At 34.8% G+C, this 24455-nt stretch overlaps 2 protein-coding genes across 2 annotated transcripts in view; both read left to right on the top strand.

Moving 5' to 3' along the window:
- The window catches only part of LOC137615159 (transient receptor potential channel pyrexia-like), a 495727-nt gene that overhangs the window by 27760 nt on the left and 443512 nt on the right, over positions 1-24455 (top strand).
- Positions 4472-24441, top strand: Surf4 (Surfeit locus protein 4). Its single transcript, XM_068344789.1, has 5 exons — positions 4472-4629; positions 8537-8800; positions 10025-10255; positions 18098-18277; positions 22126-24441. The coding sequence occupies exons 1-5, from the start codon at positions 4579-4581 to the stop codon at positions 22210-22212; spliced, it is 813 nt and encodes a 270-aa protein (XP_068200890.1). The 5' UTR covers positions 4472-4578; the 3' UTR covers positions 22213-24441.

The raw sequence follows: 24455 nt of genomic DNA, 5'->3' as shown, positions 1-24455 counted from the left end.
GTGTGTGTGTGTGTGTGTGTGTTATGAATATAACATCTGTGTACCGTCTTTATTTCGATGATCAGAGATTGTTCTACCTTATCTTATCGTTAAGACCTTCACAACTATTTTATCTCGAGTTGTTTTCTTTAAATATCTCGTGTTTATAAACTGAGATTATTAAAGATTGTGTGTTTATGTGATTGATCCACTGAAAGCTTAGTTTTCTCCTCCTTAACTTAACATAGTCAAATATAGGCCTAGGTAGCTGGAGACTGGTTAATTATAGGGACTATAGAAAATTGGTTTGTGAAAGAGGGCCTGGCTGGCTATATCAGCCAAGTTTAAAACTTTAAGTTTTCCCTGACTTGATTTATGAGAGAAATAGGTCTAAGTAGCTGGAAATCTATAAATTTTGGGGAATATAACAAAAATTGGTTTGTGAAATAAGGCCTAGCTGGCTACATTAGCGATGTTTAAAACTTTATTTTCTACCTAACTTAACATAGTCAAATAGGCCTATGTGGCTGTAAATTTATCAATTATGGGGAATATAAAAAACTGATTGGTGAAATAAGGCCTAGCTGGCTACATTAGCGAATTTTAAAACTTTATTTTCTCCCTAACTTGGAATACGAGCAAAATAGGCCTATGTAGCTGGAGTTTTGTTAATTATGGGGAATATTAAAAACTGGTTTGTGAAATGAGGTATGGTTGGCTATCGAAGCAAAGTTCAATTCATTTTTAAGCAAATTCAACCATCTGAAGAGAAGAGATCTAACCTTTTATAGAAAAAAAAATGGATCTGGAAACATATCAAGCTGCCTTTGGGTTAAAAAACACCACGAAATCCATATATTTTCCTATAACTTTAATATTTTATGACCACAGAAGCTATAATTACATGACCTCGCCCACCTGTTGAGGGATATTCACCAATTAGACACGTCCTTATTTAGAAATACTGCATCTGTGTACTCCACTCACTGCATACATCTTTAACATAAGCTTTCGCCTGTCCCCCTGTGTGCGCGTCAGTAGCCTACACTTTATTTATTTTCTTTTTTTTTAGATTTCTAACCTATTATTATTATTATTATTATCATTATTATTATTACTACATGCTAGACTACGACCCTAGTTGGAAAGCACGATGCTATAAGCACAGGGGCTCCAACAGAGAAAATAGCCCAGTGAGGAAAGCAAACAAGGAAAAAATAAAATATTCTAAGAACAGTAACAACGTTAAAATAAATGTTTCCTATATAAACTGTAAAAACTTTAACAAAACAAGAGGAAGAGAAATAAGATAGAATACTGTGCCCGAGTGTACCCTTAAGCAAGAGAGCTCCACCCCAAGACAGTGGAAGACTATAGTACAGAGGCTATGGCACTACCCAAGACTAGAGAACAATGGTTTGATTTTCGAGTGTTCTTCTCTTAAAAGAGTTGATTACCACAGCTAAAGAGTCTATTCTACACTTACCAAGAGGAAAGTGACCACTGAACAATTACTGCAATACGGCGTGGGGGAGTAGTAGTAAAAATGTCTTGCAACCATTAATTGTAATTCAAACAAGACTGGTAAGAATCATAAGCTGATTACTTAGCTCATACATCGCCACTTTTCCGGTCTCTCTCGATATTGAAGCTGGAAGACACTTATAAGCTCTCCTTAATGAATATGATGTTCCAAACACTTATTTTGAACAAATTTCCAGATTTAAGACGAAAAATAATTCAGGAACAATCAGTTCATCCATATGGAACAAGAAATTCAAACTTAACTCTTCCTTTCATGCGTATTAATAGAGGCGAGCAATCGTATCTATACCAAGGTATTAAACTTTAGAATACTCTGCCCGCTTATCTAAAGGCACTGCTTAGCTTTCGGTCTTTTAAGAAATCATATACAAATCTCCTGTTATCTGGGTATTAAGCTTTATTCATAAATATTTATACTTGCCTACCTAACCACAACGCAAGTATGTTTCATTGTTTAGAATAATCTTTATTTGTAAAACTAATTCTTTTACTGAGTTTTTTGCTTAATATCTACAATTTTTCAATGTATATACCATTAGCTTTCATACACAATCCTTCTTTATCATATAAATATGCATTTCCATTTGTTTTTAGGCTAAGAATCTCATTTATATGAATCTATTTATATACATATGATTATGTATATTTTGCGTACATTTTGTATATCTATATCCATATTTACTTTATTTTTTATTTTTACTTAATTGATGATATTATTGTAGTTGTATTATTGCCCTAAGAGCTCTGCTCCACATGGGCTTGGACTGAGTCTTTTTTTTCTTTTTGTAAATCTTTGTATGTAAATATTTTTTGTCCAATAAACATTATTATTATTATTATTACAGTGCAGTAGTTAACCCCTTGGGTGAAGAAGAATTGTTTGGTTATCTCAGTGTTGTCAGGAGTATGAGGACAGAGGAGAATATGCAAAGAATATGCCTGACTATTCGGTGTATGTGTAGGCAAAGTGAAAATGAACCGTAACCAGAGAGAGGGATCAAATGCAGTACTGTCTGGCCAGTCAAAGGCCCCCATAATTCTCTAGCGGTAGTATCTCAAGGGGTGGCTGGAGCCCTGGCCAACCTACTAGCTAGTTAGTACACTAATCCACGACCAAGGTTCGCTAATGTAACTTTGGCGTCTGATGAATAATAAAAGGTTCAGTATCGTAACAATAGAATATAATTTTGCCTCTTGAACAAAGCTACATCACTGGTTAGAAAAGCGGGATGCTACAAGCCCAAGGACTCCAGCAGGGAAAGTAGCCCCGTGAGGAAAAGAAATCGGGAAATAGAAAATAAACTATCTGTAATAAACTGAATATAGGTATAGACTATAATAAAATGAGTAAGAAGGTTAAAATAGACCACCCATATATATATATATATATATATATATATATATATATATATATATATATATATATATATATATATATATATATATATATATATATATATATATATTTATAAATTGAACTGAAGTTCCGCTGATTCAACTTCTAGAGTTAGAGTTCTCTTGCTTTGAGGGTACAATCGGACACGCTATTCTATATTATTTCTCTTCCTCTTGTTTTGTTAAATATTTCATGGTTTATATATGAAACATTTTTTTAATGTTGTTACTGTTCTTAGAATATTTTATTTTTCCTTGTTTCCTATTTCCTCACTAGGCTATTTTCTCTGTTGGAGGCCCTGGGCTTATAACATCCTGCTTTTCCAACTAGGATTGTAGCTTAGCAAATGATAATAATAATAATAATAATAATAATAATAATAATAATAATAAGCCTCGTGAATTTCATTCCTTACACAAATTTTGAATCATAACGAACAACATATGAGTTACAAGAAATGGCAGTTTGACATATTATAATTGGTTGTTTGCTCATTAGTAAACCACACCGCAGTTAAGCGTTAGTTAGAAGTGCATTGAACTATAAATTCCTTACTTTATATATATCTTCTTCTGAACTATAACTCATTTTGATATGATATAGCATATACAAGTATTTTAAGAGCATGAGATTATTCTCATTATTATTGTTGTTATTTATATCTGCTGTTATAATCGGTGTACGATAAGGCTACTCTCTCTCTCTCTCTCTCTCTCTCTCTCTCTCTCTCTCTCTCTCTCTCTCTCTCTCTCTCTCTCTCTCTCTCTCTCTCGTGTGCTTGCGTCATGAATATAAATTTATTGTCTTTCCACTTAGTGATGATTCTCCATTAATTTTGAAGATGAGTGTTGGTCCAAATTTAAAGAGAAATATTTTACAATAATATTTTATTTCATTTAAACTGGACTAGTAGTTTCTTGATAAAGATAGATATAATATTTTGTTTATACTGGTGCTTGAGAAAAATATAGTACTTCGTGATATTTCTTGAAAACATGAGACTGGTTACGTTAAAAATATCAGTCAAGGTGATAGTCATGTGTCACTTTATGTGGAACAATATTATTAAACAAACAACGAAGCTATAGTCATTATTAATATAATGATAACCTATAGCAGATGTTTCTGTATAATTCTTTATACAATTACAACGTTAAAAGAACGTATTTGACGTATGATATATGAAGATGACACTTTGAATCACCCGCCATAATAGCGCTCGAGGGTAAGTTAACGTGGCAGACGAAAGTGCTCAGTAGAGATGTCATTTTACTTTCAAGACTAAATTCTTACTATCGATCAGACAATATTATTTCTATTTTAGTTACATATCATTAATTAAAAACAATTACTTAGCTACTCTACAAGACAATGCAAAAGAATTCTGAATATCTTGACTTAGTTAAGATGTCAGCTGAGTTGGAAGAGTCTGAAATGTGTAAAATTTTAATTTTAACAATTCGAAATAATGCGTAACAGAAGATTATACTTTAATTTAATTTATTATATTTTATAACACTCCATTACCAAAGAAATATTTTAGACAATAAATATCAACCGTGTGAAAGATGAGACATCATAGTTGCTCAACGACTGTGAAGTACAACACCATCGTCCCTTGAGGATCGTAAACACACCAACAACAAATCCCGTGAAATATGTCGTCTCAAACTGAACTCCTTAGCCGGGCGGAAGACTTCGCTGACCAGGTGAGTGTGTCGATGAATATATTGGTCGAGAAATTGCAGTCATGAAATGGCGAAAAGGTAAGAACGTCAGGGATTAATCGCTATATACCGGCTGGTGTTTTTGACAGATGTCTTTGGTTCGACTTCCAAAAACAGGTTGACCTCGATCTCTATAATCCTCGATTGTTGATTGTTATTCTAAATATGATTATTATTTGTCATTGATTATTTATTAGTATTATTTTAGCTAATTGTACAATTGAGATAATTATACTGTGAGGAAACAATTGTGAATGATTAATTCGCCTTTAGAATGTCCCCTAACCATTATTTTTATGTCCTTTCTCTTTACGATTATTTTAATTATTTTATAAACTATTTGAGGAGTATTTCATAGTTTGTTTGTAATCTTATTGTGTCCAGGAACCCTCAAATTCTCCAAGGTAATCCTTTTGGAGAAGAGTACCTTGACACCTGTGGGTCAAGGGTCAAGTGAATGTTTAGCAAAACAGGTTTTAAGTCATTTACATTAGTTTTTTAAGTGTAAGTAAAACTTTTCTTCAAAATACTAGACTCCTTGGTGAACCCAATATATTTTAATACCTCAAATATTGTTGTTTTAAGTTTTATTATCGTGCAGAAAAAGTTCTTATGTTAAAACAAGTGTTTCTGATAGAAATGACAGTTATTTTCACTGCAAAGAAAAATTTAATGTATATCACCGGGCAGTTCCTCCCGCATGCATAGAAAATGGACAACTAACCTAAACTTTCCCCTCTAACTTAGACTACAAGCCCTGTCCTAACCTAATTACCTAACGCCCACCTGTGACCCCCTAACACTACCGTATTCTTAGTCAGCCGTCATCGTACCTACAGGTGGCGGGGTGTATGTACGATTACGGCTAACTTAGAATATGGCAATGGAAAGGGAGGTCGCAGTTGGGCATTAGCCCCCTCCACCCTCGTTAAGTAGGTAAGGACGCAGCTTGTAGGTTAGTGGTGGGGGAAATTTAGGTTAGTTGATGTTAATTTTTAATCCTAAAAGGGAGGAACTGGCCTCTTGATATACAAAGTCTCCCAGGTGGCCGCTATCATACGTACACCCTAACTTATGTAAGGAATAATAATCAATTGGGTTGGCGTGTGCAACTCGGCATTTATCGCCTGCCAGTACATTGGAGCTCAATGTTTTTCTTTTTGCACTAGCACGGCAGAACATAAACCATCAGATTTCTAAAAAAAAAAAAAAAAAAAAAAATATATTCCTGTTCTTAGACGGGCTAAAGGGTTTTCGGTTTATTTTCTGTTGTAATAAAAGGTCAAGTTCAGGGATAGCACATTTTCCACTACAGGAAAAAACTATTAAAGATCATGTTCCGTCCATATCTATAATTTTACCATTTGTAGAAGGTGTGGGACCTGCCAAACAGTCTTAGGGGAGATGACATGGTCATTATCCCATCTCAGTAAGAAAATGCCAACGTAGGTAAGGTTTGGTATTGGTATTTTAACTTACGTCATTATTTGATGTAGTAAAATGAATTTTAAACCCTTTTCTTTGGGGGTGAAAGGTAACCCTGTCCGCCAATATACAAACGTTTTGTACCTTATTGAGACGACCCTATTCTTGCTAAATAATTACATTTTATGCAACTTTCACTGGAAGCACACTGCTTTAAAAATTGATTAGCTACTCTACTTAAATAATTTGCTTACTCAAGAAATTGGAGAATTTGGTGTCCAAGGACTACAGATTTGTTCACTTCTAATAGTTTTATTACACTTTTCATAGTATTTCATTTTGAGCTTAGAGTTAGGGGGTTCAGGTTGAAAGGGGTCATGATGCCCCTAAGGACATTTAAATTAGCGATTTAAATTAGCTTAGGTTGGGTAGTTCAGTCGGTGCTGTTGGTATGCGATCTCTTAAGTCGTTCCTATGCTTTGGTATGCGATCTCTAAGTCGTTCCTATGCTTTGGTATGCAATCCCACCCGATAATAGCGATCTCGCTTCACTTCACGGCAAAGCAAGAACCATTAGATTTTCTAAAATAAATATATACCGGGAATAATTATCTAAGAAATAATAATCAATCATTGATGTTAGTATGTGCTGCTCAACATTACTGCTTGCTGGTACATATGGAGCTTGATGTTTTTATTTTTTTGCAAGCTAAGCAAGCGCATGGCGAAGCAAGAACCATTAGATTTTCGTCTTGTTTTTTTTCTTTTTTATCAATATTGATTGCATACCAAAGTAAAATAATAATTTCTGAGATCTCATACCAGAACAGCTCCTCTTAGTCTAGGGCATATCCCTTAATTTCTTTACTACTCTGTAGCACAATACAGAATAGATAAATATTATAATAAAAATATACATATTTTAATACAGTAAGCAAAATGATCTTCAAAAACACAAAACAACACCGAGCAAAATAAAACTCGTCTGATCAATGCAGGTGCTGTTGAGGAATAAGGATAGGGGGTGGGGAGATGTAGGGGTGGAGAGGGATAGTCGTAGTAGGAGGCAGCAGACGGGTGTAGGACGGCACCTCGTTGTTCCAGGGGATGTTGATGAAGGAGAGGTCTAATTGGTGAGGGACCTATGGTCGTGGTTCTATCACGCCCCAGTACAGTATTCTATACCGACACTCAAAGAGTAAGCAAGCTAGGTTTATTCCTGGCATTCCATGCATCTCGTTTTCTCTGGTAAATTCAGCAATATCTATGCCTTAGAAATGGTGCCAGAGGAGCATTTCACTGAGCGACACAGGTTCCTCGCCCAGCAATAGATTTTTCCTTCGTCAAAATCCCTTTAGTAATAACCTGATTTCTATTTCATATGAAATGAGACAATTTGTTGACCTTTGTAGCTGGAAATCATAAGCTTGGAATTCGGGTCAGGACTCTCATAGGCCAAGATGGAACAAAATTCAACTTGAAAACAACTCGACTTGCTCACAGATTCTTGGAACCTTTGAAGTTTTGTACATTGTGGTCCTTTGTAACTTAGAAAATTAAACGTAAATCCTGTTTTATGCCATTATCAGTGTCATAAATTATTTTAAAAATAGTTTTTGCACTGAATTTTTAGGGAAAATATGCCCTCAGATAGAACATTAATTTCCAATACAAATGGACATCAGAATTTGGGGACTTTTGAAGAAGAGCTGTCCCATTTTGCCAAGGACTTAAATTTTCAAATTATCAAAACTAGGGTCCCTATTATTCAAAAGCTTTTATTTTAAATTGAGTATTCGTCATCGCTGTTGGTCGTGGTTATTTGACCCTTTTCATTGGTTATTGATGCACGAACTGAGCCACCGTCTTTTCATCTACTTTAAAAATTTAATGGTAAAACGTGCACACTGTTCACCATACAGCTGTTTTTGCTTATTTGTAAGTCAAAAATATCGCCCAATAGAAAAATTATATTCTTGTCAAATTCACGTGAGTCTAACATGTGTTTAAAAATTGCAAGAAAATATCTTAGCCTTTGGTGAGGCTATTCTATTTATACTGGGCATGAAAAACTAAGCTACTAATGGTTTTCCTCCTAGTGAACAAAGATCTCTATAACACACCAGTGTTACTGAATTCTTCATTATTCTTTTTTATTATCATTATCTAGACATGTAATTTCCTGCTAAATATCATGAAGTAGGCGTATACCAGAAGACTAAAATTACTGCCAGATCTTTTCTCAGAACACATTTATAACGTTTAAAACGCTCCCAGAAGACTTAATTTATTGTGCCATGATTTGTATTGTAGATTCCGTTGTTTTCATATGTTTTCAAATATGAGTCAATCTGTTCTGGATATTGTAGATACTGCTTATAAAATGAAGGCTTGGTGCATAGTTTTCACTCAAGAAACGTTGATTGGTCAAACCACTAATTGTTTCTTTACTTTTACTTTTCAGTTTTTAAGGTATAGTAAAAATTACTTACCTCACATAGCACGGCTTTGTTTGGTGAGCACCTTCCTCGAAGACGGCCTGCGTATGTGGTGGCAATGGCACGAACAGCGAGAATACATGGATATATCGTGGGGTTGCGGCTACTTCCTGGCCACACTTTTTGTCTTAATCAACCTCATCGGACAATTAGGTGGAGTTTTTATGGTATTATTTAGGAAAAAAGTAGAAGTGGCATGTGGAATACTACTTTTCATCGTGGTACTTCAGGTAACAGTACTGTACTGTTTTGTCCTAAAAATCCTTAAGGGAAATACTTATTTAAATATTGTAAACAATTTTCAAGACAGTTATTGTATCGAAGATGTCTTTATGTTCAAGTATTGAAAGATATTTTATGTCTTAATAAGTTTTTGATGAAGTGTTAAAGCATTTGCAGAGTTTTATGTGTACAGTAGTACCTCTTTGTAAGAGTTTAATCGTTCCAGGAGCAAGAGCTTGCAACCCTAACTAGAACAATTTTCCCCATGAAAAATATAAGGAGATTCACTTGACACATTCCATTTGTCCACAAATACATTTAACCTTGCGTGTATTGAGTGTTGGTACCGTACTTGAACAAATGAATGTGCATATGTGGTAGAAATTTCCCTCTTTAAAATGATATGCTCGTATTCAGTCACTCGTAAACCGAGGTATTATTGTACAACATACCTGTTTCACAGTGGCATTGTTATCTATGAAGGTACAGTACTACAGTACATGTATTTAGCTCAAAGGAAGCAGCCTCAAAATAAAAAAAATTTGAAACCTGTAGAAGGTATTGCTGTATTGGTGTTTTTACTCCATGTCTTTAAAAGTATTTAGTTTGGGTTGTGTATGTGTTCTGTTTGTTTTATTTTAACCAGATATTTAATGCTTTGTATTCACTTAACTGTAGGGTTGTACAGTATTTGTTTCTTTTAAAGTCAGTGTTTTAACCATTTAACAAAAACATTAGCAGTTTTAATCACAAAAAAATAGATTTTAGACAATAACTGTTGGTCATTTTATGCGTTGTCTTAGTTTACTAGTTTCTTTTTTCAGTACAGTCCAATGATTACAGTATTTTCAGTTGATACAAGAGATAAGTTTTTTTTTTGTACTATCTATTCACAAGATGTATTCAAGATTAGGACATTTAGTTTATACAATACATGCCATTTTTTAATATTTATCCCCTTGTTTCTTTTTGAACGTACATGGTCTTTTGACTGATCAGGAGTTTAAAGTAAAAGATACAGTAACTAATTATATTACTTTAAAAGATACAGTAACTAATTGTATTACTTTAAAAGATACAGTAACTAATTGTATTACTTTGTCATGAATAAAGTATTGCTTGAGTAAAACAAAAGTTAATAAATTAGTTGGTGTGTACTTGATTTGGATTACCAACTGTATTAGTTTTCCAATTTGGTTAGATATTTACTATAGATTTTTATTTTTTTTCAGACCATTGCCTACCAGATACTTTGGGACATGCAGTTCCTGTTCCGAAATCTAGCATTAACCGGAGGGTTGGCACTGGTCTTAGCCGAAAGCAAAAAGGAAGCTCGGTCCATATTTGCAGGGGTGCCATCTTTGGGAGAGAATAAACCCAAGACCTATTTGATGTTAGGCGGAAGAATTCTCCTCGTGTTCATGTTCCTCACACTTGTCAGATTTGAATTTTCTTTAATGCAGGTAAGGGTCTTAGATGAGTTTGTTTGTTTGTTTGTTTTAATTCTTTAGCTGTTCCTGTGCAGATACAAACATTTGTCATTTAAAGGTTTAAAGGTCGCTCATGAATGGCAGAGGCAAGGGACAGTGACATTGCCCTAGCAAGCAGGACAATGCCCTTGAGACTCGCCATATATTATATGATTGGCGCCCAAGCCTCCTCTCCACCCAAGCTAGGACCAAGGAGGGCCAGACAGTGGCTGCTGATGACTCTGCAAATAGACCTATAGGCTCCCCCAAACCTCCCAACCTTAGCTCACAAGGATGGTAAGGTTGCACACACTAATGGCACTAACGAGTCTGAGCGAGACTTGAACCCCCGACTGGCAAGCACCAGGCTGAGACGTTACCAATCAGGTGCAGCCTGTAACGACCAGCTGACGAATTATCGAGGATCTGGCAACCTGGTATGGTTGATGGTTGCGTCACCTACCCTCTAAAAGCTGTGGCCGAGATATCACTCGGCCTCTGGTCGCCTCTGCTAACAGTCATGTGTTGCTGGTCACCTCTTCAGTGCATTTAATCCTCTATCAGTATGAATGAGAAGCAAGTGTTCGTGTGTACTTGCCCTGCCATTGAAGAGCACCCATTTAGTACCTTTATGAGCCCCATCCTCATTCATTCTCTTCTCCTTTACCCTTTGGGCAGAGGACATAGGTGTTCTATGGGGACGAAGGTGAAGGCTAAACGCGATCATTCTCCTTGGATTGCTTTAGCTTCGATGGAGAATAAGAAGCTCGAGCCTTCTCTCTCGAGCCCTGAACTTCCGTTGTCTGATCCTTCGTTACAGGAGTATCCTCGAGATTCGAGAATGAAAGATAACTACCAAGTATTTGTTAATAAGTTTGTTGTAGTTTCTCCTCCCCTCCTCCGCAATGAGCATGATCCTTTAGCATCTGTTTTCATCCTAGATGTGAATAATATTCCAGCTGATGTACGTCAGTTATTGTCTAACTTTACAAATTCTGCTCATTTGCCATCCCCCCCATCCCCTAGTAGTGAGCAACTCTTTATCTCCGACATAGCAGATCAAAGAGACTTTTCTCCAGCATACACCTTGTCATTTTTCAGCTGCGCACCTCAATTCTCCTTGTACGCAAACATTGCCGTTTTTGGGAATGTATTTCCCTTCAAAGCCTACATTGTCAAGACCTTCTTGTCACCCCTCGGGTCCTCTTAGGTCCGTGTTCCCTAGTAGTGGAGTATTTTTCCCCCAGGAAATCCTTTGAGAGCAGCGTTATTTACTTCATCATTTGGAAGCTAGCACTGACTTGTCAGTGCACCCATAGGTTGTAGGTTGGCCAGGACACCAGCCACCTGTTGAGATACTACTGCTAGTGAGTTATGGAGTCTTATGACTGGCTAGACAGTACTACATTGGATCCTTCTCTCTGGTTACAGTTATTTTCCCTTTGCCTACACACACACTGAATAGTCTGGCCTATTCTTTACATATTCTCTTCTACCCTCATACACCTGACAACTCTGAGATTGCCAAACAATTCTTCTTCAACCAAGCGGTTAACTACTGCACTGTAATTGTTCAGTGGCCATATTCCTCTTGGTAAGGGTAGAAGGGACTATTTAGCTATGGTAAGCAGCTCTTCTAGGGGAAGGACACTCTAAAATCAAACCATTGTTCTCTAGTCTTGTGTAGTGCCATAGCCTCTGTACCATGGTCTTCCACTGTCTTGGGAGTTCTCTTGCTTGAGGGTACACTCATGCACACTATTTTACCTTATTTCTCTTCCTATTGTTTTGTTAAAGTTTTTATAGGAGATATTTATTTTAATGTTACTGTTTTTAATATTTTATTTTTCCCTGTTTTCTTTCCTCACTGGACTATTTTCCCTGTTGGAGCCCCTGAGCTTATAGCATCCTGCTTTTCCAACTATGGTTGTAGCTTAGCAAGTAATAATAATAATAAACTATCCCTGTATCTGCTCTCCACAAAGCCTCTTGAGATGCGTCTGCATATTTACACCCACCCTGAGTACTCTACGCGTCCTGCCAATTTCGTACCAACTGAATGCGCTGCTGCTATTGTGCGTTCAGAGACCCAGTGACAGTAAGTGAGGACGCCTTTCAACACCGCTGGGATGGGATGGACGTCTACATTCTGCCCAATCCATTGGGTATTGAACAAAATCAGGACATCTCAAAATTTAAGAGTAACGCTAGTATTTCCCAAGTGACCTTAAGGGGAGTGGTATCCAGATATTTTAGATTTGCTCATAGAAGCTCCAAGAGAGCTTCCAGGCTGGCCAAACAGTCTTCGACAACCTCACATGAAAAAGTTACTCAAAGCAGTTCGTTACCTGCATCTTTCCGACTGGAGGCTATCCAACACCACCTTTTGAAAGATGGGCTTTATGAGACAGTCTGCAAAGCAGCTTTCAGGATAACTCATCATGTTCAGGCAATGTGGTCCCTTTTCTATGGCTGGTGTCATGGAAGGTACAGTTAGAATCAAAAGAACGCCGACATTCAGGGAAAATCTTTCGTCAGATGTCTCTAGTGTTCCCATGACAAAACACACGAGTTTCTCTTCTTACTACAGCTACAAAATGGGCGGAGCCTCCTCCAACCTTAGCGAATCTAAGAGTAAAGGGCTGTCTTTGTTAGCGAAAGCATTGAAATGTTACAAATCGAGTAGCCATATATCATACTCAGTTATCATTTGACGTCTCAAATATTCACTACAAATACTGAATATACAAATACACTAACACATATATACTGTGTGTGTGTATATATATATATATATATATATATATATATATATATATATATATATATATATATATATATATATATATATACACACACATATACATACATACATACATATACATATATATATATATATATGTGTGTGTTTGTGTGTATATATATACATACATATATATATATATATATATATATATATATATATATATATATATATATATATATATATATGTCATGAACCCACAAAATCATATAGAAAATCTTGGAGTGTTATAGCTAAATAATTCCTTCCGTTAACAGCTACATTAGCTTATTTTGACATTAGTCTGTTCAAGTTACCAATGAAAGAAAAAAGTAGATTCAATTATGGTTCTACGTTGTAAAATATTAAAAAAAAAAAAAAAAAAAAAAACACCATACATGACTTATACCAACCTAAAGGACGTTCAGAGAGAGAGAGAGAGAGAGATCAAATGGTTTGATCTTACTCGAGTTAATGAAGTAATCTACCAGCAGATAAACTCCTTTATAGACATTTATGCATATCAAAATATTGTTTGTCATTATTATACAATGTTTCCAATAGAAATGATTGTATTATGCTCCCAAAAGCTTATCGTTATTTTTCAGATGCTAGATTGACTACTATAAACTACTTCCAGTTTATAGATATTCATAGATTGTAACATTTCGTAATACGTGAGGATACTTTCTTGTAAAATATTTCTCAAGTTATTCAGATTCAGTCTTTAGACCCAAAGCCACTTTCCCTTTATTCATCAGTTTTTTTACATTCCCATTCCTTGAGCTTTGTCGTCTCACCGTCTGTTATCTTGGCCTAAAATGGTTAGCATTGCCATTTGAACTAAAATTTTAAACATATACAGTAAAATCTTTACCACAGTGCTAATTCAATCTTTATCACAAGTGCTTTATTCACTTGATAATTATCGTGACCAAATGGAAAAACTGGAGATAGTTATTACAGGGTATAAATAACGGGATTATTTTGTTAGATTCAAATGCTTATCCAAATAATGGGTGATTTTGGGGAAAAATAGCTATAATAACTGAGTCGTCTTTTGCTTTTGGGCGTTTGGAGGATTTGGTTCCTTAAGGTTCAGTATGCCAACATTTGTCTGGCTGCATATAGCTTGATCATTATATTTTGTACTCCTCTATAAACCTTAAATGCACTGTGGGAAAATCTAACCGGTTGCTTCAAAATTAACTAAGATATTTTCGTTAACTGGAATAATGATAAAGGAATGGGATATATATTGTATAAAAAATCTGAGTGGCACCACTTATTCATGGAGGCATGCTTCACAATGGAGATTGTAAAAACTAAGATAGAGGAAAATGAAATTCAGATCTCCAAATGCCTTATTCCGGAATCCAGCTAACGAATATCTTCTCTTGCCTTCACACAAATATCAAATAGTTCCAAGTCGGAATGGTCAAGTGAAGGTGTTTCATGTTGCTGCTTAGTAGAAATTTCTTTTATGAAGGCACAGTGAGAAGCCAACAGCCAAAGTTGACGCTCTAAGACGAGCACCGTGGCAAAAGGACATTCATTTTAAAGATAATCTTTGATAAATAAATGAATAAATACTGATGGAAAGGAACACAAATGTTAAATAATGAACCAGGGGATAGAAGAAGAAGCTCAGGAAATGAAATCTAAAGAATGAGAGAAAATATTTAGGAATCCATAAGTATCGCTCCTCAGCTGTATGATTTAGTATTTAAAAGGACAATCAAACATTTATTTGCAAGATATTTTAGTATTTGATTTTTCCCTTCCCCCGCTTACGGCACCAGCTGTAGAAATTGTGGTTTAACTACTACCCTGATAAGCTGAGAAGCTGGTATGGATAGCTATTGCTCGAACAATCCAAACTAGAGCTTCACGGATAGTAATGCATTTTTCGCTCGTTAAGCGCCCATCTACCTGGCGTAATTCACCCGGTCAAAAGACCCATATCTAGCACCACATAGCTGTGCTAATTCCGGCACTTGATCACTGTAAATAAGGACTTTATCATACAAAGCTAAGCCTATTTGAATCAAGATTATAAGACCTTTGTGCTTGAAATTGATAAGAAGTTAGTTTGATCTCAAAGCTGTTTAATTTCTCAAGATAAAGCTACTAGCAATTATACAATCATTGATAACCTACAATCAGGGTATTAGAAAGGGGAATCATTTCGTGCTTATGCCATCTATTCATGTATTTTTTTCAAGAAATTAGAGGAGAATTCATTTTTGGAAAATAGGTATATCATAGTTTCATGACAAAATTTCAGAAAATTGTCGTTCGGAGACTAAATAGTTTTTTTTAATACGATTTGTCAATAAAACTAATTTTTGAAGCCTTTTGCCAGAATGTGATAGCGTCTTCATTTACCTCGCTATGAATTATATCTATTATATCCATCATTGATTATCTATTATGCAAAGTTAAGACTTAAATTTTGTTATCATCAACCTTCCATCAACAGCAGCTACTTTATTATAATGCTGCTATCTTTTACAGATCTACTAATGATGAATTAGAATAGCCAAATTTGCTAGAACATTAACGGTTACCAAATAACATTCAGGCAATGATACAATATCTTAGGTTGAGTGTAGATTCTTGATACAGCCTGTCTCTCCACGACCCTAAAACAGAAATGACTTTCATATTTCCTCAGTGTCGGACTGGCCGAGGAAGGGAGGTGAAAGAGAAACCGCCTCCCTTTCCTTGGAAAGTGTCTACTATTATCCCTCCTACGAAAAAGTAGCAATAGAAAAATAACGGTGTGTGTATATATATATATATATATATATATATATATATATATATATATATATATATATATATATATATATATATATATATATATGTGTGTGTGTGTGTGTGTGTGTGTGTATGTTTTGTATTTGTAGTGAATAGTTGAGACGTTAAATGATTATACAAAATTGAAATATGGCAACTCAATTTGTAACATTTGTATGCGTTTGCTAACAAAGGTAGTCCTTTAATGTCTGATTCGCTAAGGTTTGAGAATTGTCCGCCTATTTCCTAGAAGTAGTAAGAAGAGCAACTCCTTGTCTGTTTTGTCATGGGAACACTAGAGACATCTGACGAAAGATTTTTCCTGAGTGTCGGCGTTCATTTGATTCTAACTGTACATAGCTCCACTCAAGGCCACTATTCCACTGATAGCAGCCTTTTTAGTTTTCCTACAGAAGGAGAAAATTCTCAGCCATGTGTTTAAACTGAAATGAATTGACCTCTTGTCCTCATGGGAATTTTCAGTTTTAAGTTTTGAATAGTCTTGTCCACCTTGGAAAACTAAGACCCCAACTGTGAGTGTGATAAAGGAGTTACTTTGAGGTCTGTCTTGTCTTGTGTCTCCACTCCAAGGGGTAGAGAGTGCTGCTATTAGTGACAACCATTTTGACTTCCAATTCATCAATCAAGGAGATAACTGGTGACTTGGACACTGCCATTATGTTTTGCAAGAGCAGTCCGTCTATATTAAAGAGGATTATGCCTTGCTGTCCTATCTCCAACTTGTTTGTCAGTACCTGACGAAAGAAAGAGAGTAACCATCAACACAATCTCTTATAATTCTTTGGGAGAGGCGTCTACCACGGCCCTGCCCAAGGCACATGATATCCGTGGAGTTGCTGCAACCCTAGTGTTCCACAAAAACCACTTTATACACAGGTACTTGAATCAAGTGTCTGGAAAAGACAGACTACCTTTACTGCCCACTATTTGAAAGATTGATTCCATAGGTCCCTGGATACTCCCTAGGTCCTGTTGTGGCCACCCAACAGTTGGCATAAAATTTAGGCTCTTGCAGGACAGTTAGCATCGTGTCGCATCATCAGTTATTTCTAAAGGGTGAGAGTTGAATGAATGGGATCTTCCTCTCCCGACTCTCATTCTCATAGTATCAGGTAGTATCAATAATGGACACTCGTGTAGGTAACCACACCTCTTTGGGTTACAGTTATGAAATTTAATATATATATATATATATATATATATATATATATATATATATATTTGGAATGTTCCTGCAGGAATTTCATATTTTGTCAGGCAGTGACTGTCATTTACCTTTGTGTCACACAAGGCTTTATCGGCATGTCCCTTGCCTCATATCATAGTGAGTCATGACCTTTTTTGGGTCAAAGGTCATGCAGAGGTCCTATTTTGTTGCCTTTGGACTTCTTCCCACCTAGGGAAGATTCCCCAATAAGTGACAAGGGTTTGTATGCGTGTAAGAACAAACTACAAATTTTAAGAATTTATTTTTCCTTGCTATACAAACCTACTCTACCACCTTGCAAGTCCCAACCAATAGACAGAGTGGCAGTGAATGTGCTTGCATCATCTCATTAAAGTTTAGGTGAGTTTATGACACAACCATACAATGTTGCCAGACCAACAATAATTCTTCAATCTGGTCGTAACAAAAGGTGCGCCAGAACATAATCAATAAATGACTCGGGCTTGTATATCTAGGACAAATACTTAATAATTTTGAAATTTGTAGTTTTAGGACTTGAAATTTTTCTCCCCCATCCATGTAGTACATTACACTATTGAATGACCATCATACCAATGTGACTGACTAGCCTCAAGTACCATATTTTTGTGCAAGAGTTGTGCCTGCAAGGTTGTACTGAATTTTCTGCACTCCATATTTTGCATAAATTTCTTTCCTAATAATCGGACGACAATGTCATAAGGCAAATATTAATTTTTCTATTTTAATTTGTTGATTACTGGATATTGTATATTGTAGTAAAACAAAAATATTGCATCAGTAGGATTGACTGCAATAGCAAAGGCTACATAATGTACTATTTTTATCAGATAACTTTTCCAACAACATGGGTACTATTTTTATCAAATGCTTTTCAACATTTATTTTTGTATAAAACCTGTCTTTATCAAATCTAAAAGTCATTCATAAACATTTCCAGTTATTTCATATTTTATTCCACTGTAATGTACAGTAATTATTACTATTCTACAAAAATTGTACAAAATGAATTTTCCCTTTTCAGATCTTCCAGATAGTAATAGGTGGGTTGTTGATGGCCCTAGTAGCTGTAGGTTACAAGACCAAGTTGAGCGCATTTTTATTGGTGTTATGGCTGAACGTGTTCAATATCTACGTCAATGCTTGGTGGTCCATCCCAGCGTACAAACCTATGAGAGATTTCCTCAAATACGACTTTTTCCAGGTTAGTCTTGTCTTCCTTCATTGAAATGTATTCAATGGTAATCGTATGTGTTGTCACGTTTGTTTTCTATCCTTTTTATTGCCAATATTGTTACTAGAATGTTTCTAGGGATTTGTCCAATTCCACCTTTTGAAATTTCTTAATTCCTTAATCCAGTTTGCCATACTTTAATCATAATTTAGCTTTAGAGATGACTTGGAAAAATAATTGATGATTATATTACCGTTGTGTGCAACTTTTTGTTTTTTATTGAAATATCCACAGGACCGAATGACAAGATTTTATGTATTTTTATACAATAATTGAAAATCTTTTTGGGTTTAATGTTCCGATTTTACTTTAGAAGAAAAAAATTTTTAATGGTATATAGTTTTGTATAGAATCACTTGGAAAATTTTATTTATACTGTAGCCTATGTGTTTGTCTTAATTATTTTTATAAGGGTACATTGAGAAATTGGTCTACTACAGCAACTTGATTCTAAGAGGAATTTTAATTATTTTATGGATTTCCTCTAAGTATCATAACTAGCTTAATTAAGCTTGAACTCAGAAGTGAATATGGTTCTCACACAACCTGGTTCACAATCAACAGTCCCCATTGGAACATACAGTACTGCTTACAGAAGACTGGCTGTTGCTGAAAGACCTTTGCAGTATAGTTGTTCAGTCTCCATCAGAAATCCCCTTTCTTTAACTTTTCCTTTGTCTTTTCCCACCATATAACTGTGCTGTTGCTTCTCACATCAACTCCTAATATTCATGATTACATTAAAGTTGGTCTGATCCCAAAAGTATAATGTGACAAGTCACGTAATGTAATCTGAAGCTTGTAATTAAGGATCAAGTACTGTAGGTTAATGACAGGGCTCCACAACATCCGGATATTTGCATTAACCCTTTTACCCCCAATGGACGTACTGGTACGTTTCACAAAACTCATCCCTTTACCCCCAATGGACGTACTGGTACGTTTCACAAAACTCATCCCTTTACCCCCATGGACGTACCGGTGCGTCCTTGCAAAAAAATATTTACATTTTTTGCATGTTTTTAATAACTTATGAAAAACCTCAGGCATTTTCCAAAATAATGAGACCAACCTGACCTCTCTCTCTGATGAAAATTAAGGCTGTTAGCGCAATTTGAAAATATTGCAAAATGGGCTTGAAAAAGGGTTAAGGGTTGGAAAGTTCCAAATTGCTTGGGGGTTAAAGGGTTAACTATGTCTCCTTATTTTGTGATCACTGTATCCTTAGAATATGTATTAGTTCTCGTTTTTCTTTTGAGTTAAAAGTTTTCGTGTCAGTTCTTTAGCTGCTGGCTCTTATCTTAAATTGTTAGATAAGTAGTCTACTACTGAATATTAACCCTTTTATCCCCAGGCTATTTGGAACTTTCCAACCCTTAACCCCCAGGGGTTATTTTTTTTCAAGCACGTTTTGCAGTATATTTTTTTTAAATTGCTCTAACAGCCTTAATTTTTGTCCTAGAGAGGTCAGGTTGGTCTCATTCTCTTGGAAAATGCCTGAATTTTCTCATGAAATTATCAAAAATATGCAAAAAAAAAAATATAAATAGCAGTTTTTTGCAAGGACGTACCGGTACGTCCATGGGGGTAAAGGGATGGATTTTGTGAAACTTACCAGTACGTCCTTTGGGGGTAAAAGGGTTAATCTCTAGCACAATAAGTTAGTTCTTTATGCATGTTGCATAAATATTTTCATAATTTGGATCATCCATTGCATTCAGATCTTCCCAGACTGTACCATCCCGTACGTGGTACTGTACTAGGTGTGCAGTTAGTTCCAATAGTTGTGCCTTTCTCCATCATGAGGCATAATACTGCTTAGTATTCTAGAAGTATTATTCCAGCTGTGAATAGATTGTGGAAATACCTTCTTAATCTGGAATCTAGCAGTTTTATCTGTGGACCTAGTACAATCTTTGGGTAAATTCTTTTATGTTGAACAGGTTGACATAGTTTAATTTTTATAGTTTGTATATGGCTGATCTATTTTAAAATTGTTACAAATCTTGAATTATTTTTCATTTGTGTATTGCTTATTTGGTTGTCCCTTTCCTAACTGCTACTTTCCTTGTTGGAGCCCTTGGGCTTGTAGCATTCTGCTTTTCCAAGCAGGGTTGTAGCTTGGCTAGTAATAATAGTAATACTGTAGTACTTATTACAAGTACTGTACATTAATAGTACTTATTACAAGTGCAGTACTCTATAACGTTTCTTGTATTGTGCATTATCTTTTGGCTAGTGTATTTCCAATTTCTTGACTGTGAGATGTGGTCCTCCATTTTCTTGGCCTGTTTCCATCCAGTTTTCAGTTTTACATTATAAAATCTGAAAATGGATATTTTATGAAGCCTGCGCTGGAGGGATAGGAGACATGAGGGGGCTGATTTTGATTCCTGTATAAAAATTTATTCTAATAAAGAATTTTAGTTTTTTGAGTCTGGTATTTATTTTCTGAGTGAGGCTTCATCCAAAGGCCTTCTTCAGAAATGAGAGGTGTAAACTACAGAAGGGCAAATGTGAAGGTCTTGGATAGCACGGTAAAGAAGAGATTTGAGGGAGCTATTGAAAATTAAACGGCAAAGTAATGTATCCTGATGCTTGAGACTGCAATAAATCTTCAGTATAGAGTGACGGCATTGAAAAGGCCACTGAATCAAACCTTGTGTGACATGCTCTTTTGGTTTATGGGTTAACATAATTTTCCATGGATACTTTGTCTCTCGTCTGGCATTCTTTCATTTGATTTTCCTTTGTCTCTCGGTCTCGCCTATTTTTCCTTCAGTCATGAAATTCATAGGCCAGGATAATGATTGTTGGAAATTTTAATACATGCTTTGATGAAGCTACGTGTAATGATACAAATGAGAGAATTTGCAAATATGCAATGATATTAATGCTCTGGTAATACAAGCCATGATGAAATTGCTGTCAGTCTTGTGACTTGCAAACTTTTGTTATGGTGAGGAGTGGCTGACGTTTCTTGACTGACAAAGGAATAAAGATGGGAGCAAATTTGAAAAATTATAGGAAGAAAGCCAAATAAATCTTTATTGCTACATGTTGGTGCGTAATCAGATCCGCAGAGGCTTAATTAAGGAATGTGCATTTTCTATATCACAAGCATATTATTAACCCTTTTTACCCCCAAGCTATTTGGAACTTTCCAACCCTTAACCCCTAGGCGGTTTTTTTTTTTTTAAGCACATTTTGCAATATATGTTTTTTAAATTGCTCTAACAGCCTTTATTTTTGTCATAGAGAGATCAGTTTGGTCTCATTATTTTGGAAAATGCCTGAAGTTTTTCATAAAGTTATCAAAAATATGCAAAAAAAATGTAAAAAATAGTTTTATGTAAGGACGTCCATGGGAGTAAAGGGACGAGTTTTGTGAAACGTACCAGTACATCCATTGGGGGTAAAAGGGTTAAAGCCTGATTGCAAGAGATAATCACCAAAGGAGTCTTCATAATTTTCCCCTCATATTTACTCATAGAAAAGTCAAAGGAAAAAGAGGGAGAGGGGAAAAGAACAACTACAATCTCAGGTCTTGTGTTGTGGATTGATGGCGTACATGTGAAATATCGCTCTCAAAACATATTTGTGTATGGGTGATTATTTTGTACAAATTTATTGTGTCGTCATTGAATATTCTGTGTTCAATCCAAGCATTTAGAAACCTCTTTATCTTTAGTTCTTTGTTTTTATAAAACTTAATTTTCCAACAGCATGTAACCATACTGTATTATGCTATTGCCTTGAATCTATAGATTTCCTAGCTTCCAATTCTTGAAGTTGAGTGTCTCCTCTTTCTATTTCAGACACTCTCTGTAATAGGGGGTCTGCTGATGTTGATCTCCTTGGGACCCGGCGGTGTCAGTATGGACGAGCACAAGAAACAATGGTAAACGGAACTTTTGTTATTTTATGGCTTAAGTGCTAAGATACATTATTAACACCACTTCCAGGAAATTATCATAGACATTTAGTAGTGTGTTCTGACAACAGCATTCTGAAGTTTTATATTTGATGATAAATTATTGCATCTCAAAGTGTATATATACGTGAGGCCTTTTTTTTATTGAATACTTCCTTTACATTTTCTGTTAACTACCTTTTAATGTTCATTTAAAGTATATATTTGATTTTCACTTTAAAAGTTTTATATTTTTGCTTTATTAATGCATAAATTTATCGGTTAGCGTTTGGAATTTATCGTAATGAAATATCAATGCTTTTATATACAATTCATAGATTTTAAAAAAAGATCGTAGTTCTTAGATTGTACTCCGACATGTTTTCATTTGAATAATTGGATAAAACAATCGTCTCTCTATGGTTTGTGTGTTTTTTATATTGGTGCATCTGTGGCTCAAATGGATTATAAGTACATTTTAACACAAGCAGAGAATAATTTAAATCTCCAAGAATAAAATGTTTTACTCTTATTTAACTAGAATTGTTACAATTTTTATTTTTCATTTTGTACTACAGAACTTTGAGAATTTTTGCAAAGCTGTTTAAAGTAAATTGTGAAGATCTTTGCAAAGCGATTTAAAGTGAACTGAGAATTTTTGCAAAGTAATTTAAAGTAAACTGTGAAGATCTTTGCAAAGCTATTTAAAGTAAACAATTTTTGCAAAGTAATTTAAAGTAAACTGTGAAGATCTTTGCAAAGCTATTTAAAGTAAACAGAATTTTTGCAAAGTAATTTAAAGTAAACTGTGAAGATCTTTGCAAAGCTATTTAAAGTGAACTGAGAAGATCTTTGCAAAGCTATTTTAAGTAAACTGAAAATTTTTGCAAAGCAATTTAAAGTAAACTGAGAATTTTTGCAAAGTACTTAAAGTAAACTGTGAAGATCTCTGCAAAGCAATTTAAAGTAAAATGTGAAGATCTTTGCAAAGCTATTTAAAGTAAACAGTGAAGATCTTTGCAAAGTAATTTAAAGTAAACAGTGAAGATCTTTGCAAAGCGATTTAGAGTAAACTGAGAATTTTTGCAAAGTAATTTAAAGTAAACTGTAAAGATCTTTGTAAAGCTATTTAAAGTAAACTGTGAAGATCTTTGCAAAGCTATTTAAAGTAAACAGTGGAGATCTTTGCAAAGTAATTTAAAGTAAACAGTGAAGATCTTTGCAAAGAGATTTAGAGTAAACTGAGAATTTTTGCAAAGTAATTTAAAGTAAACTGTGAAGATCTTTGCAAAGCTATTTAAAGTAAACAGAATTTTTGCAAAGTAATTTAAAGTAAACTGTGAAGATCTTTGCAAAGCTATTTAAAGTGAACTGAGAAGATCTTTGCAAAGCTATTTTAAGTAAACTGAAAATTTTTGCAAAGCAATTTAAAGTAAACTGAGAATTTTTGCAAAGTACTTAAAGTAAACTGTGAAGATCTTTGCAAAGCAATTTAAAGTAAAATGTGAAGATCTTTGCAAAGCTATTTAAAGTAAACAGTGGAGATCTTTGCAAAGTAATTTAAAGTAAACAGTGAAGATCTTTGCAAAGCTATTTAAAGTAAACTGAGAATTTTTGCAAAGTAATTTAAAGTAAACTGTAAAGATCTTTGCAAAGCAATTTAAAGTAAACTGAGAATTTTTGCAAAGCTATTTAAAGTAAACTTTTAAAAGTAATAAATAATTCAGGTAAGCCACTTTAAAGGTCTTAATGTATTCAGCTAACATTTTACTCCAAGTTAACAGTGGGGGACTATCTCGTTTCCCCCCTCTCGCCCAATGCACAATGGATCATTGGTCCTGTCTACTATTACAACCTTTTTTGATTATTTTTAAGATCCCTTGTTGTTTTTCGTAGTATTGTTTTAACGGTAGATTGCGAACATGGGATTTGTTGTATGCTGTGAATTCTAAGGAAGATAAAAATGAATTTTTTTAAAAGTTAAGTTGATTAAACTTTTAAATAAAACCAGAGGGATAGTTTTGTAAAATAATTTATAAGAAAATTTAAAAAAAATATGTAACCGGCTGTTTCCAAGTCCTTAAATCTTCCATGGTTTTTTTATTGCCTTGGAGGACTTTTATATATATATGGAAAGATTTTATGGAGCAGGTGGTTCATTCTAACCTTAGTGAAACTGGTCTGTATTGTTAAGTGGCTGTCAATAAAGATTCTTAATAAATTTACATTTATTTC

The sequence above is a fragment of the Palaemon carinicauda genome, chromosome 21 (assembly GCF_036898095.1).
Source record: "Palaemon carinicauda isolate YSFRI2023 chromosome 21, ASM3689809v2, whole genome shotgun sequence".
NCBI lineage: Eukaryota > Metazoa > Arthropoda > Malacostraca > Decapoda > Palaemonidae > Palaemon > Palaemon carinicauda.
Note: the sequence above shows the minus strand (reverse complement) of the source record. Positions and strands in the feature narration are given on the sequence as shown.

Coding starts and splice junctions, on each gene's coding strand:
- Surf4 (XM_068344789.1), top strand. CDS start 4,579: ATGTCGTCTCAAACTGAACTCCTTAGCCGGGCGGAAGACTTCGCTGAC. Junction 8,801..10,024: donor TTTTCATCGTGGTACTTCAG/GTAACAGTACTG, acceptor ATTTTTTTTCAG/ACCATTGCCTACCAGATACT. Junction 18,278..22,125: donor TCAAATACGACTTTTTCCAG/GTTAGTCTTGTC, acceptor TTTCTATTTCAG/ACACTCTCTGTAATAGGGGG.